This window comes from Triturus cristatus, chromosome 9, assembly GCF_964204655.1.
Source record: "Triturus cristatus chromosome 9, aTriCri1.1, whole genome shotgun sequence".
NCBI classification, from domain to species: domain Eukaryota; kingdom Metazoa; phylum Chordata; class Amphibia; order Caudata; family Salamandridae; genus Triturus; species Triturus cristatus.
This window is the reverse complement of record NC_140592.1, coordinates 589,578,826-589,593,569: the sequence shown is the minus strand read 5'-3', so window position 1 is coordinate 589,593,569 and position 14,744 is coordinate 589,578,826. Positions and strand designations below refer to the sequence as shown.

At 45.7% G+C, this 14,744-nt stretch overlaps 1 protein-coding gene across 1 annotated transcript in view; it reads right to left on the bottom strand.

The window, feature by feature from the left end:
* The window catches only part of DHX34 (DExH-box helicase 34), a 403,223-nt gene that overhangs the window by 84,547 nt on the left and 303,932 nt on the right, over positions 1 to 14,744 (bottom strand). The window contains exon 15 of the mRNA XM_085625635.1: positions 8,797 to 9,066. Within this exon, the coding sequence (XP_085481761.1) occupies positions 8,797 to 9,066 (270 nt within the window). The remainder of the gene's footprint in view (positions 1 to 8,796; positions 9,067 to 14,744) is intronic.

Below are 14,744 nucleotides of genomic sequence, written 5' to 3'. Positions count from 1 at the left end.
TTACCATTCCTGTGGTAGTGGTTTTAGCCTCACAGATAAGAAAGGCCTTGGCCATTATGATTGACTCCGGAGCTACGGGCAAGTTCCTTGACATCTCTTTGGCAAAATCATTAGGGATTGAATTCATCCCTAAAGCTCAACCCGAAAAAGTACGAGCCGTAGATGGTACAGAACTATCGACTGGTTCGATTATGTATGAAACTCCTGGCCTTTTGGTAATATGTGATAACGGCCATACAGAAGTCCTTTCTTTTGATTTGATTGATGCCCCTAACTTTGGTGCAATCTTGGGAGTTCCATGGTTGCCAGTGCATAACCCTCTCATTGATTGGACAGCCAGAACAGTCACACTACGATCTTCTCATTGTTTGACTCATTGCTATAGAGATGTGGCAAGTTGGCACACTCCGATATGTTGTGCTATGTCTTCCCCTGAACACGAAGGGTTGCCTCCAGAATATGGAGATTTTGCAGGAGTATTTGATGAGGTACAAGCGGTATCCTTACCTCCTCATAGATCCTACGACTGTAGGATCGATTTGATACCAGGGGCACAACTCCCGGTCAGTCGAGTGTATGCACTGACAGAACCAGAAACCACTTATTTGTCTGAATATTTACAGGATATGTTGCAAAAAGGTTTCATCAGACACTCCACCTCCCCAGTTTCCTCCCCCATTTTTTTTATTCCTAAACGTGAAGGGGGTTTGAGAGCCTGTTTAGACTACAGAGCTCTGAACAAAGTCACCATTAAAAACAAATACCCTCTTCCCCTCATCTCTTCGCTCTTGGATCAGGTGAGAAAAGCTAAGATTTTCACCAAATTAGATCTACGGGGGGCTTATCATTTGATCCGGGTTAAGGAAGGAGATGAGTGGAAGACGGCCTTCCGCACAAAGTTCGGACTCTTCGAATATTGTGTGATGCCGTTTGGGCTCTGCAATGCCCCTGCGGCTTTTCAGTTTTTTGTCAACGATATTTTAAGAGAATACTTGGATGTTTTTGTTATCGTTTACATTGATGACATTTTGATTTATTCCCAGAACACACAAGATCATGTGACTCATGTGAGGTTAATTTTGCAGCGTCTGCAAGATAACCATCTTTTTGCAAAAGCAGATAAATGCTTCTTTCATGTTGAAAAGGTGGATTTCTTGGGGTTTGTGATTTCCCCAGAAGGGATACATATGGACCCCAAGAAGGTTACCGCCATCACCAATTGGAAAAGTCCCAAGACGGTAAGAGAGGTACAATCGTTTCTGGGCTTTGCCAATTTTTATAGGCGGTTTATTGATCACTTCTCCGAAGTCGTATCCCCTATAACACGACTGTTGAAGAAAGGAGTAATCTTTGAGTGGACTGAGGCATCGGAAGAAGCCTTTTGTCACCTAAAGAATAAATTCATTTCCGCGCCCATAATACGACATGCAGATGAAACACAACCGTATTATGTGGAGGCTGATGCCTCCCAGTTTGCAGTAGGAGGGGTCTTGTCACAGCGAGATCCTCAATCCGGTACTCTCCATCCCGTAGCCTACTTTTCAAAAACCTTATCACAGGCCGAGCAAAACTACACCATCGGAGAACGAGAACTGTTGGCCATTAAGATGGCCTTTCAGGAATGGAGACATTACCTGTTGGGGTCACCACATACCATCACCATCTACTCTGACCATACAAAACCTTCAATTTTATAGGTCAGCAAGAGCACTTACACCTCGCCAGATGAGATGGGTTTCGTTCTTCTCTGAGTATGACTTTGTAATCACATTCCGCCCAGGCTCTCAGCAAGGGAAAGCGGATGCATTGTCACGCTTAGGCAAAGAACAGAAACAAGTAGATGAAGAACCCCTATCCATCATCCCTGCACATAAGATACTAGCGGCCATGAATAAGACTGAGTCCTTTATGGAACAAATCTCTCGTGCCTATGCATCCATGGATAGGGAGCAATGGTTAGCTGAAACAGACAATACTATAACAAAGGACCTGTTTTTTCACCAGAATTGTCTGTTCATCCCCTCTCCTGAACCCCGCGCCATTATCATGAAGTGGTGTCATGCGTTACCTCTGGTTGGTCATCCTGGGGGGGGAAAAACCGTGTCCATTTGCAAAAGATGGTTTTGGTGGAAGAATATGAATCAAGATATTGAAGCATTTGTTAACGCCTGTGCCACTTGTGCTAGACAGAAAGCATCACATTGTGCTCCAGCCGGCCTAATACAGCCTTTACCCGTTCCAGATACACCTTGGTCGTCCATTAGCATGGACTTTATCACTGATTTACCATCAATTCAAGGGTTCACCACAATCCTGGTAGTAGTAGATATGTTGTCCAAAATGGCTCATTTCATCCCTCTCAAGAAAGCACCTACAGCAATAGGTCTCACAGACATCTTTATTTCCAATATAGTCCGATTACATGGATTACCGTCAGTCATAATTTCCGATAGAGGTCTCCAATTTGTGTCTAAATTCTGGCAGGGATTGTGCAAGGTTCTGCAGATTAATCACCGACTCTCTTCGGCATATCATCCCCAAACAGACGGTCAGACAGAGAGGACCAATCAGACTCTCGAACAATATCTCCGGTGTTTAATAAGCACTACTACCACTGACTGGCTCCGAGCATTGCCTTTGGCAGAGTTTGCTTACAATAATGCCACGCATTCCGCCTCTAAGGTTTCTCCGTTTTACTTTATCACTGGTCACCACCCAAGGTTTCTACCTCTGTCCCTCCCCTTCACTAACACTCCTGCAGTAACAGATCATTATTCGCATATCCAATCCATTTGGGAACAGGCTAAAATTCATTTAAATGAGGCCAAAAAGGCAATGAAGACACAAGCAGACAAACACAGGCGTCTCGCCCCCGAATATAGAGAAGGGGACCAAGTCTGGCTTTCCACAAAAAATCTCAGATTGCCCGGTCCAAGAAAATTGCACCCTCGATACATTGGACCATTTCCCATTTCAAAGGTCCTCAATCCTGTTACGTTCAGATTAGATCTCTCCCCTGACCTACAAATACACCCTGTCTTTCATACTTCGCTACTCAAACCCTACCTTCCTCCCTCCTTCCCTGAGCCTCCACCCCCTCCTATTTCTATAGAGGGAGAACTAGAATACGAAGTAAAAGACATTCTTGATTCCCGCTTTTGTAGAGGTCAGTTGCAATACCTCATAGATTGGACAGGATATGCCCCTGAAGACAGAACCTGGGAGCCCGCTCAAAATATCCATGCCCCACGCTTGATCAAGAGGTTCCACACTAAAACCCCAATAAACCTCGTCCTAAAAAGGATCATTAGGGGGGGGTACTGTTAGCTCTTACCACAAACCACATGTCCCATAATGCATTAGGGGCAGCATGATTGTGTACTTTCCCACAATACACTGGGAAGCAGCAGCTGACTGGAGCCAGCTTATAAGCAAGCAGTAACAACTCCCAGGTGCTTGGCTTTGTTTCCTTGGTGCTTGAGCCACGCCCTGATCCTGTAGTGTGTGAAGTGGATGTTCGTTGCACTTCCTCGTGAAATTCGATTAGAACTGGGTTGTCTGGACCTTCAGCTGTCGAGTGCAAGGACCCTTTGTTATACCTTGGGACCCGGTATAAAGAGACTTGTCTAGAAGCGCTAGGACGCGCTGTTGGATTCTTCCCTTTCCTTTTTTTTTTACCTCATTTATTTGCGAACTTTATTGCTACCACTAGCGCGAAGTAGCGCTGAACTATTCGGTATAGTTGCCCCATCTCCTGCCTGTAAGGAGTACGCTCGGACGCAAGGACCCGTAGGGACTGCCTGTCTCCTGCCTGTAAGGAGATTCTCTCGGAAGCAAAGACCCTTTGACCAGTGTTGACTACCATTCCGCGCTAGGTTGCGCTACCAGGAGAGACAGCCCTGGGGAGTCCGGAGTTTTGTTTATTTATTGGTTTGGTTTCAAAGGAGACTGCTACCGGCACAGTTCACGTGTCAGTTCCTCACGCGCTAGGAAGCGCCTTCAACTGACTTGCTCACTGCTACCGGCACAGTTCACGTGTCAGTTCCTCACGCGCTAGGACGCGCCTTCAACTGACTTGCTCTCATCTAACCGCAAGTATAATCCAAGTGCTGGGGGATCGTCTTGTGTGCATTTTGAACCTCGCTCATATAGGTTCAAGTCAGTTGAGTACTGGGGCTGTATAAATATTGTGGATCCTTATTTTCTTTTACTTGATTGGCTCATCTGCTTCCGTAGAGGGATATTTGCTGATTCCCTCAGACATGAGTGCCCATGGTTCCTGTACATAAGGATGTTTAACAAGACAGTTCAGTTAACCATTGTACAACACACGGTGCACAAACTACCTATTGGTCAAAGGGAGAAAAGTTATGTTGTGACAATCCTATACTCTACAAATCCCTCTGGAGAGTATGTGTAGGTGAGAAAGTACACACGATTGCTTTATTAGAGAGATTACCCGCTAGACTTAAAAAGTGTCATAGTGTTAACCTATACCCTGTATCTGTTTTCTTTCATACTACAGGTTGTCGTATTCCATTGACCATCTACACCACAGAACCCACACGAGCCTTCCTGGTGGCTCATTCCGGTCTTCCCATTTCTCTGATATTACGTACCTCTTTAGCTGTTCCCTCAGCTGGGGTGCGTGGTCTCTGGGGAAAGGGGAGACATCATCTTCGCTCCCGTGGATGCTGGCCTGCTCTGTTCTGAGACACTCACAGTCCTCACACTGTTCAGATGCCAGGTATTGTTAGGGCTGATAAATCCAACAACTCTTGGGTTAATAAGGGTTTTGGACAAAAATCTGCTCCAAATTCTGATCAAAGGAATAATGTAATAAAAAAATAAAATGTTTATGGTTAAGGTCCCAAGACTCCCCTTTGATGTGACGTATGAAGCTGAGGACTCCCTCATAAAAAAGTGACCCATTGGATTAGATATGTCAGGGGATGTCGATCGATTATTTGTGACGACATTCTCAATGCTCAAAGGTATTCTTCAAAATATCTAACTCATAACACAATCAAGCTTACTCTAAGAAATGAAGTGTTAGGTAACAACGTTGTGACCCTTGACACCAGGTCCTGTCCTCTTCAAAATTCCCCTATTCAATTTAATAGTCAGGCAGGGACTCTCATTTCTCCATGCAGCATAGGGAGGGGGGATCCTCATCAATCTTAGGGGAGGTGGATTGACTTAAGGACACTAGTCCTCACCCGACTAATACTATGTGTGTAACATCAGTGTACCCTATTAGGCAGCGAGGGGTATCTGTTAATGCATCATCATTTAATCGTCCTCCCTTAGAGCTTTTGCATTCAAATGATTCATTAATTGCCTATCAACCGTTAGATAATTCAAGTGCTAGTGTCTCTGTGCAAACCACTAATGTAAACCTGGTAGTGGATATCCCTCCCCCTCAGGTGCTTACCCAAAGCAATGCTTCTAATGCTATGAAGCCAACTTTGACCAGTATAATATCCTGGAATGTGGCTGGTATTAAATCAAAATTGGACCATCCAGACTGGCATAAATTAATTGACGAGCATGATATATGCATGCTACAAGAGACTTGGAGCATAGACCCTGTTTTTAAACCAGGCTACTTGAATAATTATGTTCCTACAAAAGTGAGCGTAGCTGGGAGAGTGTCTGGTGGACTAATTACTTGGGTTCAAGCTTCTCTCATCTGTAATATCATCCAACTAGATATTGATTCTCCGGATATACTGGGGATTTTATTAAAGCTCAATGATAATGTCTGTGTTGCTATTTTTAATGTTATATGCTGGCGGAGGGTGGTCTAGTATCTAAAACTGTGCAAACCTTAGAGAGCTATTTAGAAGGGTGTTACCCACAATATCTTATTTTATCAGGGAGCTCCAAAACTACCTTTGAGCCCCTCGAAGAGGATGTTGCTCAATTAACACAAGAGGAGGATGAACTCTGGGGAATCCCTGCCCTGGATATTGCGCCTATTAAAAGATGGATCTAGGCTGCTATCCAACTGAAGGGCCTCACAATCGAAGTTGTGGTTAGTACCACTAATGGCCGTACCAGATCAGAACCCAGAAGTGCACATACCTTTAACAAACCCAACCATACCAGTCGTATCGACTATTTTTGGCTTGACTTGAGACTGTGGTCTTGTGTTATTGATACGGTTATTACACAAAGGGTCAAGAGTGACCATAACCCACTAACCCTCATAATGTTAGCTCTCTGGAACAGACATCTTTCTGACTACTGTCCTCCATCTATAACTAGGGATCTTGAACCTACGTCACACACACGCCGTTTGAAATGGCGACTGGTAGCTGCCCATCAGGATATCATTACTTCAATCAGTCAGGACCTACAAAGTATGCTGACTGTGTTCTATGCTATTGTACCTACTGATGAAGGTTTTAACGAAATTGGCACTCTACATAAAAAATTATTTGAACTAATTTTAACATATTTTACAATTCCAGCCACGACCTCTAAAAAACACGGTAATTACTCCAGTTCTTGTTATAATAGCAAATGTAAACTGCTTAAAAGCCTTCCAGTGCAGCCCATTAAGGATAAAGACAAGTACGCATCTGTAGAAATGCATCTAAAAAGTCACTGGGAGTGCGAAAAGAGCCATGGAGGACCTAAGATGGCAGGACCTTAAAGGTGCTTCCTCTGCTGGGGATTCCACAAAGTTTTGAACATTGGTGTTGAAAGGAGGAAACCCATCTGCCAAGGAACCAAACAACTATGTTTCCTCACTTGAATGGTTTGATCATTTTAAATATCTTTATTAAGATGGCTCTGTAGTTTTTGATGAGAACACATTTTTGCCTCTCTCTTCTCTGAGTAATAATGAGGCTCTATTGATTTGTCCAAAAAATTAGGTTCCCTTAAAGCTACTTCAAAAGGCAGAGTTGCCGGCTTGGATTGTATCCCAGCGGAGATCTTTCTCCATGATAAAGAGGCCTGGTCAGAGTATATTCTTTTTCTTGCCAATGCTATTGCTAGAGGAGCCCCGATTCAGATACCTGGAAAGGTGCTATTGTTTTACCTATCTTTAAAAAAGATGATTGGTCCCAACTGGGTAATTATTGGCCGATTAGCCTACTAGGCCATGCCCAAAAGGTTTTTAGCCGCGGTATATTATTCAAGATCCATGAATGGATAGAAGATAATATCTTATCAGGCAGGGTTCAGGAAGGAAGTCTCAACCATAAACCAAATCTTTTATATTTTGTTAATTTATTGGAAGTCTGTGTTGTTAGACAAGGGCAACCTTTACGTTGTCTTTGTCGACCTAATATTGTTTTTTTGACTTGGTCCCCTGTTTGAAACTATGGGAAGAACTTAAAGATATACATGATACGAATTATGCTAGAATTATTTGGGGTGCGCAGAACGAGATGACAGAGTACCAGTCTCTAGAGGTGTACTCCAGGGATGAGTGCTGGCACCAACTTTGTTCTCACTGTTTTTAAATAATATAGTACAATATGTAACTTTACCCCATATTGATACCCCTTCTTTGGCCACTGAGAAAGGTCCTATTCTGCTCTTAGTGAAAGACACCCTGCTGATGTCTAAGACCCCCAGTGGATTGCAGAAACTTCTGAATCAATTTGGTGAGCTTTGTTGCACCCAGGGGTTAAAACCAATACTGCAAAAACTAAGCTGGTGGTTTTCAATCAACATAAAACACTCATGGGGGGTTTGATGTCCACAAGAGTGCTCCTAGAGAGAGAATGGACTCTTTTTCTTACTTAGGTGTTAATCTGGCAGCTTACTTATCTTGGAAGCCTCAAGTTGGCAAGGCGGTGATTAAGCATAGACAGCTAGCAGGAGTTATTGCCAAAGAACATCAAGCATCTTTTAGAGAGCCAATGGCATCCATTCTTCAGATTTACGAAGCGAAGCCCTTGGGCTCTGCCCTTTATGGGGCAGAACTGTGGGGCTTCAATAATATCGACAGACACACTAAATCAGAAAACAAATTTTTAAGAACTATTATCCGCTTGCCACCCAGCACACCTCTACAGCCTTTGACCTTGGTTATGGGCGTAAAACTGGTAGAGGGTAAATGTAAATTACGCTAGCTGCTGTTTTGGAGACACTTTTGGTCAACCTCCGAGTTGGCTTATTTCTCAACTGCACTCCAGGATGTAATTAAGACAGACCATTTCCATAAGATTCATTGGCTTAACCATATTAAGAGGTCTTTTGCTTCCTAGAACTAAATTTTCCATGGGAAAACCCTCAGGGGTGCCATATTCCTTCTAAAGAAACATTGAAAAAGCTCTCCTGGGAAAAAAACATTGATGAAGCTCACAAAGCTGCAAGTACTACTTTGACTAGTGAATTTCGGGATTTAAAGTCATCATGTGCTTACGAGCAGTTGTGGGGCATTATTACAGTACCATCAGATAGAAAACTGTATTATCAATTCAAAGTGGGCACCCTATTATTAAAACAGTTCACATGCAAATGGGCAGTCGCCGAATCTTCAACCTGCCATGCATGTAATTCCTGTAAGGAATCTATAGCCCATGATTTTTTGTGTGTCCTGCGTATACACATACTTTGTAGAGCCATCTCAGTTCTCTGTTCTTGGCTTGGCCTTCATGAATCACAATAAAAGTGGTGGTAAGTGCAGTGACAGGGGCACCAAAGGGCACATTACATGTGAATTCTGTGACACCTAGCTACTACAACTGAGGCAGCCGAAAAATATACCAATAGCCTTATTTTCATTTATCTGTTGAATAAAATCCCACATCAGTTCTCTACTGAACATCATACCTTGATTTTCATGAAATCCACTAGGTTCCCGGCTAAGGTAGACATCCTTTTCTTCTGGCTCCTCCATGCTTCATCATCATAGCCCTTGCTGGGCTTATTTCCTAAGCGTGTGCTGATTACTTTTTCCCACAAGGATCGAAGTTGGACTGTCAAAGTCAGAAGCTCCAGAGCAGTCTCAGCATCACCAATAGAGATCTCAATCCATCCATCTGCAACAATCCGGCAGCAGTCAGCGCTTGTGTCTATCGAACGGGACAGCAATAGCAGAGCCTGGAGTAAAGAAAAATAAATGTAAGCTGATAAGAAGCAACAAGCACCTTTGCTGAAGAATCAGAAATGTTATCTGCGTAACAGTCAATTGTAACATTAAAGAGGGCAGAGCATATATCGTACTTTTAGGTACTTGTAATAGTGCAGCACCAGCTCTGCGGTGCCATGAAGTGATTTACAGAAAACATTTTTCCTGCATCAGCAGCATCATCTAGAGCAAAAGATTCTATACAAACAACATTATGTAACTAGTATGCATTAAAAGCAAACACAAGGCGATGATGGATGGAGTGCTGAAACTTTTCAGACACTCACCCCCAGTCAAAGGTTTGGGTTGACTCCATCATCATGCTTTAGCTCACTTCGCCATCACAGTTCAGACTTAGCTATATTCAAATCAGTCTCGACCCTGTGCCTCATGGGAACAGTCAAGCCGGAACTGCCAAGCCAGGTCTTTCCTGGACCAGAAACAAGCATCATGGGATGGGTTTAGGGGTAACTATCCTTATCAACCAGGCTAGCTTGAATCCAGTGGTAAAGTGAGCAAGAGACCCACATCTGGGCATACCCTGCCAACTTAGGGCAAACAAAGCAAACAGAAGCCGATGATGGACAGAGCGCTGAAACTTTTCATATGCACACCCCCTGTAACAGATCTGGGTTGAGTCCATCATCGTTCTTTAGCTCACTTTGCCATCCCAGTTCAGACCCAGCCATATGCAAATCAGTCTTGACCCTGTGCCTCATAGGAACAGTCCAGTCCGAACTGCCAGGCCAGGTCTTCCCTGGACGGAAACAAGCATCCTGCGACCGGTTTCGGGGTAACACCCCTCATCAGCCAGGCTAGCTAGAATCCATTGGGAAAGTGAGCAAGGGACCCATGTCTGTGCATACCCTGCCAACTTAGGTCAAACAAAGCAAACACGAGCGGATGATGGACAGAGAGCTGAAACTTTTCAGCCCCAGTCACAGATCTGGGTTGAATCCATCATCGTTCTTTAGCTCACTTCGCCATCCCAGTTCAGACCCAGCCATATGCAGATCAGTCTTGACCCTGTGCCTCATGGGAACAGTCCAGCCGGGTGGTATACACTGGTCTCCAGGGGGAGACCAGACCATATACTGAAAAAGTGGAATGCGAACTGCAACCAAAGTCGGTACTTGGACCAGGAGACTCAGAAGAGCTGGAACACAAGGCACCACCCAAGGTAAGTACCCAGGAACCCCACTGAGGCTGCGTGCAGAGTGGAAACACAGACGTGTACTCAATAGAATTCAACGAGAAAGTCGCTGTTGCAGTTTTGAAGAAGAAGGACCCTTCCCATTGGACCCTGAAGAAACCCAGTGGAAGTTAGAAGGTTGGAGAGTCACCCCACCTGTGGATACCCCAGGAACCAGGACGCCTACACCAGGGAAGCTGGGTGCATAGGTGCAAATTGACTTCAGTAAAGGTGCCACTGGCGAAGAATGTGCAAGAGTCTGGTGGAATCCAAGAGGGGATTCTTGAAGAGAAGAACCCGCAAAAAGAGGGGACAGAGTCTATACCACTTGGAGCTGACTAGGAGGCACAGAAGAGCAAAGCCCACCGATGTCAGATGAAGCAAGAGTGATGATGGTGACCTTGTCACTGCAGCTGTGAGGCCCTGGCGACGCTGAGGAAGACCAGGAGCCATGCATGAGCTATCCCACGTCGGAAATCGAGAACTAGGGGGTCGGTGTCCGGCGGGAGCACCAACAAGCCTTAGCAGCTGCAACAGGCGTGTAAAGTAAAGAAGGAGCAATGTTAGGACCAGCAAGGTCCAAGGGACCCACCACAGACAGGAGTGTCAGAGCAGGCCCGAGCAAGCAGGGGAGCCCACTGAAGAAGGGGAAGACCCTCAAGAGGACCCACAGGCCAAGGGCACAGGAGTTGGAAGAGGACTTTGAACAGCTCACCAAAGATGAAGGCCCACGGTGCAGAGGATGTGGTGAGGATGCTGATCTTTGCAGAAAGATATACTGGAGGCTGGAGCTTCTTTTAGCCCAAAGATCTCTGGAGTTCAGAGCCAACAAGCCTTGGCAACAACAAGCCGACACGGTGCACAGGGGTAATGGTCTAAAGATTGCAGAGAGGACAGGGCAGGCCTCGAGTGAGTTTCAGAACCATCACCTGTGTTGCTGAGCCTTTTGAAGGCCGTGGCACATCAGGAGTAGCAGACCGGTCAGCTTTGTTGTGGTGCCTGCAGATGCAGGGGAGTGACTCCTTCACTCCAAGCGAGATTACTTTGGGTGTCCTCAATGCCCACAGGTCTGTTGAAGATCCTGGAAGAAGCACAGACACAGACGACGAAAAAGACTTGCAGAACAGTGAGACCAGGAGCAGCAGGAGCCTTCAGTGATGCAGTGTTGGTTCCAGACAAAGTCCACCAAAGTCCAAGCATCCAGACAGTCAAACAGTGACGTGGTATCAGACTTGATCTTGTCTCACGATGAATCTGAGGACACACCCACAGGTAAGCCCTTTTATACCATAAGAAAAAGGTTAGGACGACTCAGGAGTCCCTACCAGAAGAGGGGCTGGACAGAAGGGAGGATACTCTCATGCCCTTTGTCCAGTTTCATGCCAGAGTGGGAGCCAAGGGTTCCTAGAACTGGTTCCAACTGGAGTAAGCAAGAAGGGCACCAAATGTGCCCTTTAAAGCAGTCTGGAGACGCTGGCAAGTGCCCCAACCCAGCTCAATACACTAAGTCCTGTCTGGGAGTGGTCCTGTGACGGGAAACCTATTGTTCTACCTTCCCCTGCTCGAGCTCTGCGCAGCAGCAGGAGGGCAGAATCGTGCCTGAGGTCGGAAGCAGCATTAGCTTGCTGGCAGACTCTGGAAGGCTGTTACTGGAAGTATTGGGGGCTTCCTGGAGGAGCCTCCCGGTGCACGGAATCATATCTCCAACACCAGGAACGTTGTTGGTGTATGATTCCAACATTTTTGATTCCAAACATGCCCAGGTTCGGCACAGCCACTATATAGTTAGTCATCACAGATGGTCACTATATGTATCAAAATGGCTAGCTTCACTTACAAAGCCTGGAGAATCGACTGCGGGCTTTGTAGAGGTGTCCTGCTCATGCAGAGGCACCCTCACACCTGTAACCCAGCACCCTGCCTTCCAGATTGAAAGGCCTGTCTTAGGGTTGACTTATAAGTTTAAAGTGTAGTGACCTCAGATAGCTAGCACCAACTTACACAGGCAGCAATGGCAGGCCTGTAGTCACAGTTTGAGTGCTCTCCTGGATGGCATAATGCATGCTGCAGTCCATGGGAGGCCCCTGGTGTACCTATGACCTGGGTACCTCAGTATCATCTACTAGGGACGTATATGAGTACACCAGTAGCCAATTGTGGAGGTACAGAAGTACTTAGCATTTCAAATTTAGAGAATAAGAAGCACAGTTATTGGGGTCCTGATTAGCAGGATCCCAGTCAGACTAGTCAAAGAAACATACTGATGCCAGCAAAAAGTGGGGGTAACCATGAAAATAGATCCTACTTTCCTACACCCCCCCCCCCCAAACGAAAGTAGATGAGACTAACCTTACCCAGTTGAGTCTTCATTTTCTAAGTGGAAATATCTGGAGAGTCCATCTGCGTTGGCATGGTTACTCCCAGGTCTATGTTTGACAGAAAAGTCCATCTCCTATAGGGAAATGGACCACCTCAAATGTTTGGGATTTTCACCCTTTATTTGTTTTAACCATAAGAGAGGCCTATGGTCTGTCTGAACAATGAAGTAAGTACCGAACAGGTTTGGCCCCAACTTCAAGGCCCAAACCACAGCAAAGGCCTCCCTCTCAATAGCTGACCAACACTTCTCCCTGGGGGTCAACCTTCTGCTTATAAAAGCTACTCTTTGGACCTGGCCATCTACATTAAGTTGTGACAGAACTGCACCCACCCCTATCCCAGTAACATTTGTCTGAACAATGAAGGTTTTGGAGTAGTTAGAACTTTGCAGAATGGGAGCAGTGCACATGGCCTGCTTCAGGTCATCAAATGCCTTCTGACAGCTTACTGTCCATTGAACTTTCTTAGGCATCTATGTGGAGGTGAGATAATTAAGGGGAGTCACTATGGACCCATATCCCTCACTAATCCTCCTGTAGTACCCAGTCAGGCCCAAGAAAGCTCTGACCCGAGTCTGGGTATTGGGAGCAACCCAGTCTATTATGGTCTGGAATTTGCTCTCCAAAGGTTGAACCAGGCCTCCACCTACAAGGTGGCCCAAGTATACAACCTTGTTCTGCCCTATCTGGCACTTTGTGGACTTGATAAGGAGGCCTGCCTTTTGCAGGGCCTCTACAACATTTATGAGGTGGACCAGGTGATCCTCCAAGGTGCACCTAAAGACAGCAATATCATCTAGATATGCTGCACTATAGCCTTCCAGACCTGTGAGAAATGTGTTCACCAACCTCTGAAATGTGTCAGGTGCATTCTTCAAACCAAAAGGCATTACAATAAATTGGTAATGCCCACTAGGGGTTGAAAATGCTGTTTTTGGCTTGGCATCCTCAGAGTGTCTATTTGTCAGCAGCCAGCAGTCAGGTCACATGTACTAAATTACTTGGCTGAGGCCAGAGTATCAATCAGTTCATATGTCCTGGGAATTAGACAGGCATCAGTCCTAGGGACTGCATTGGGACTTCTATAGTCTACACAAAACCTCATCTCTCTCTTGCCATTTTGGGTGTGAGGTTTTGGCAAAATGACTACGGGACTAGCCCAAGGGCTATCCAAAGGTTCAATGACCTCCAACTCCAGGATCTTTTGGACCTCAGTCCTGATGCAGTCTCTGACATGGTCAAGCTGTCTGTTGATTTTACTCTTGACAGGCAGACTGTCACTTGTGTCCACTTCATGGGAACACCAGGTTGTTTGACTGGGAGTCAGAGAGAGCAACTTGGGAGCTGATCGAGGACTTGCCTACAATCAGCTTTCTGCTGGTCAGTGAGGCGGCCTGCCAAGGCTACTCCTTCACTTACCCTTCAACAGGGTCCTGAGAGAGGAGATCAGGGAGAGGGCCATACTCTTCTTCCTGTACCTCATGAGTAGCCATGAGCAAGCTCATGTCAGCCCTGTCAATAAAAGGCGTTAGGCAGTTCACATGAAGAACTCTGTAGGGACTTCTAAGAGGGCCAAGGTCCACCAAATAGGTGACCTCATCTTTTTTCTCAAGGATGGTGTGGGGGGGCCACTCGACTGGTCTTGGAGAGCTGCTAGGGCCACAGGCTTCAACACCCACACTTTTTGTCCTGGCTGGTAAACCGTCAGCACAGACTTTTGGTCATGCCAAGCTATCTGAAGCACCTATCTGGCCTCAAGGTTTTTGCTGGCCTTCTGCATCTACTGAGCCAAACATGAACACAGACCAAGGACATAGTCCACAGTATCCTGTTTAGGAGGTTTGAGGGGCTGCTCCCAGCCCTCCTTACCCAAACACAATGGACCCCTAACTGGATGTCCAAACAGAAGTTTAAATAGGCTGCAGTCCACCCCCTTCTGTGGACCCTATCTGTAGGCAAGGAGAAGGTAGGGTAGTAAGACATCCCATTTTAGCCTTTGCTTTTCTGGGAGTCTCATGATCGTACCCTTCAGGGTCTTGTTGAAACCCTTCAACAAGCCCACTGCACTATGGATGATAGG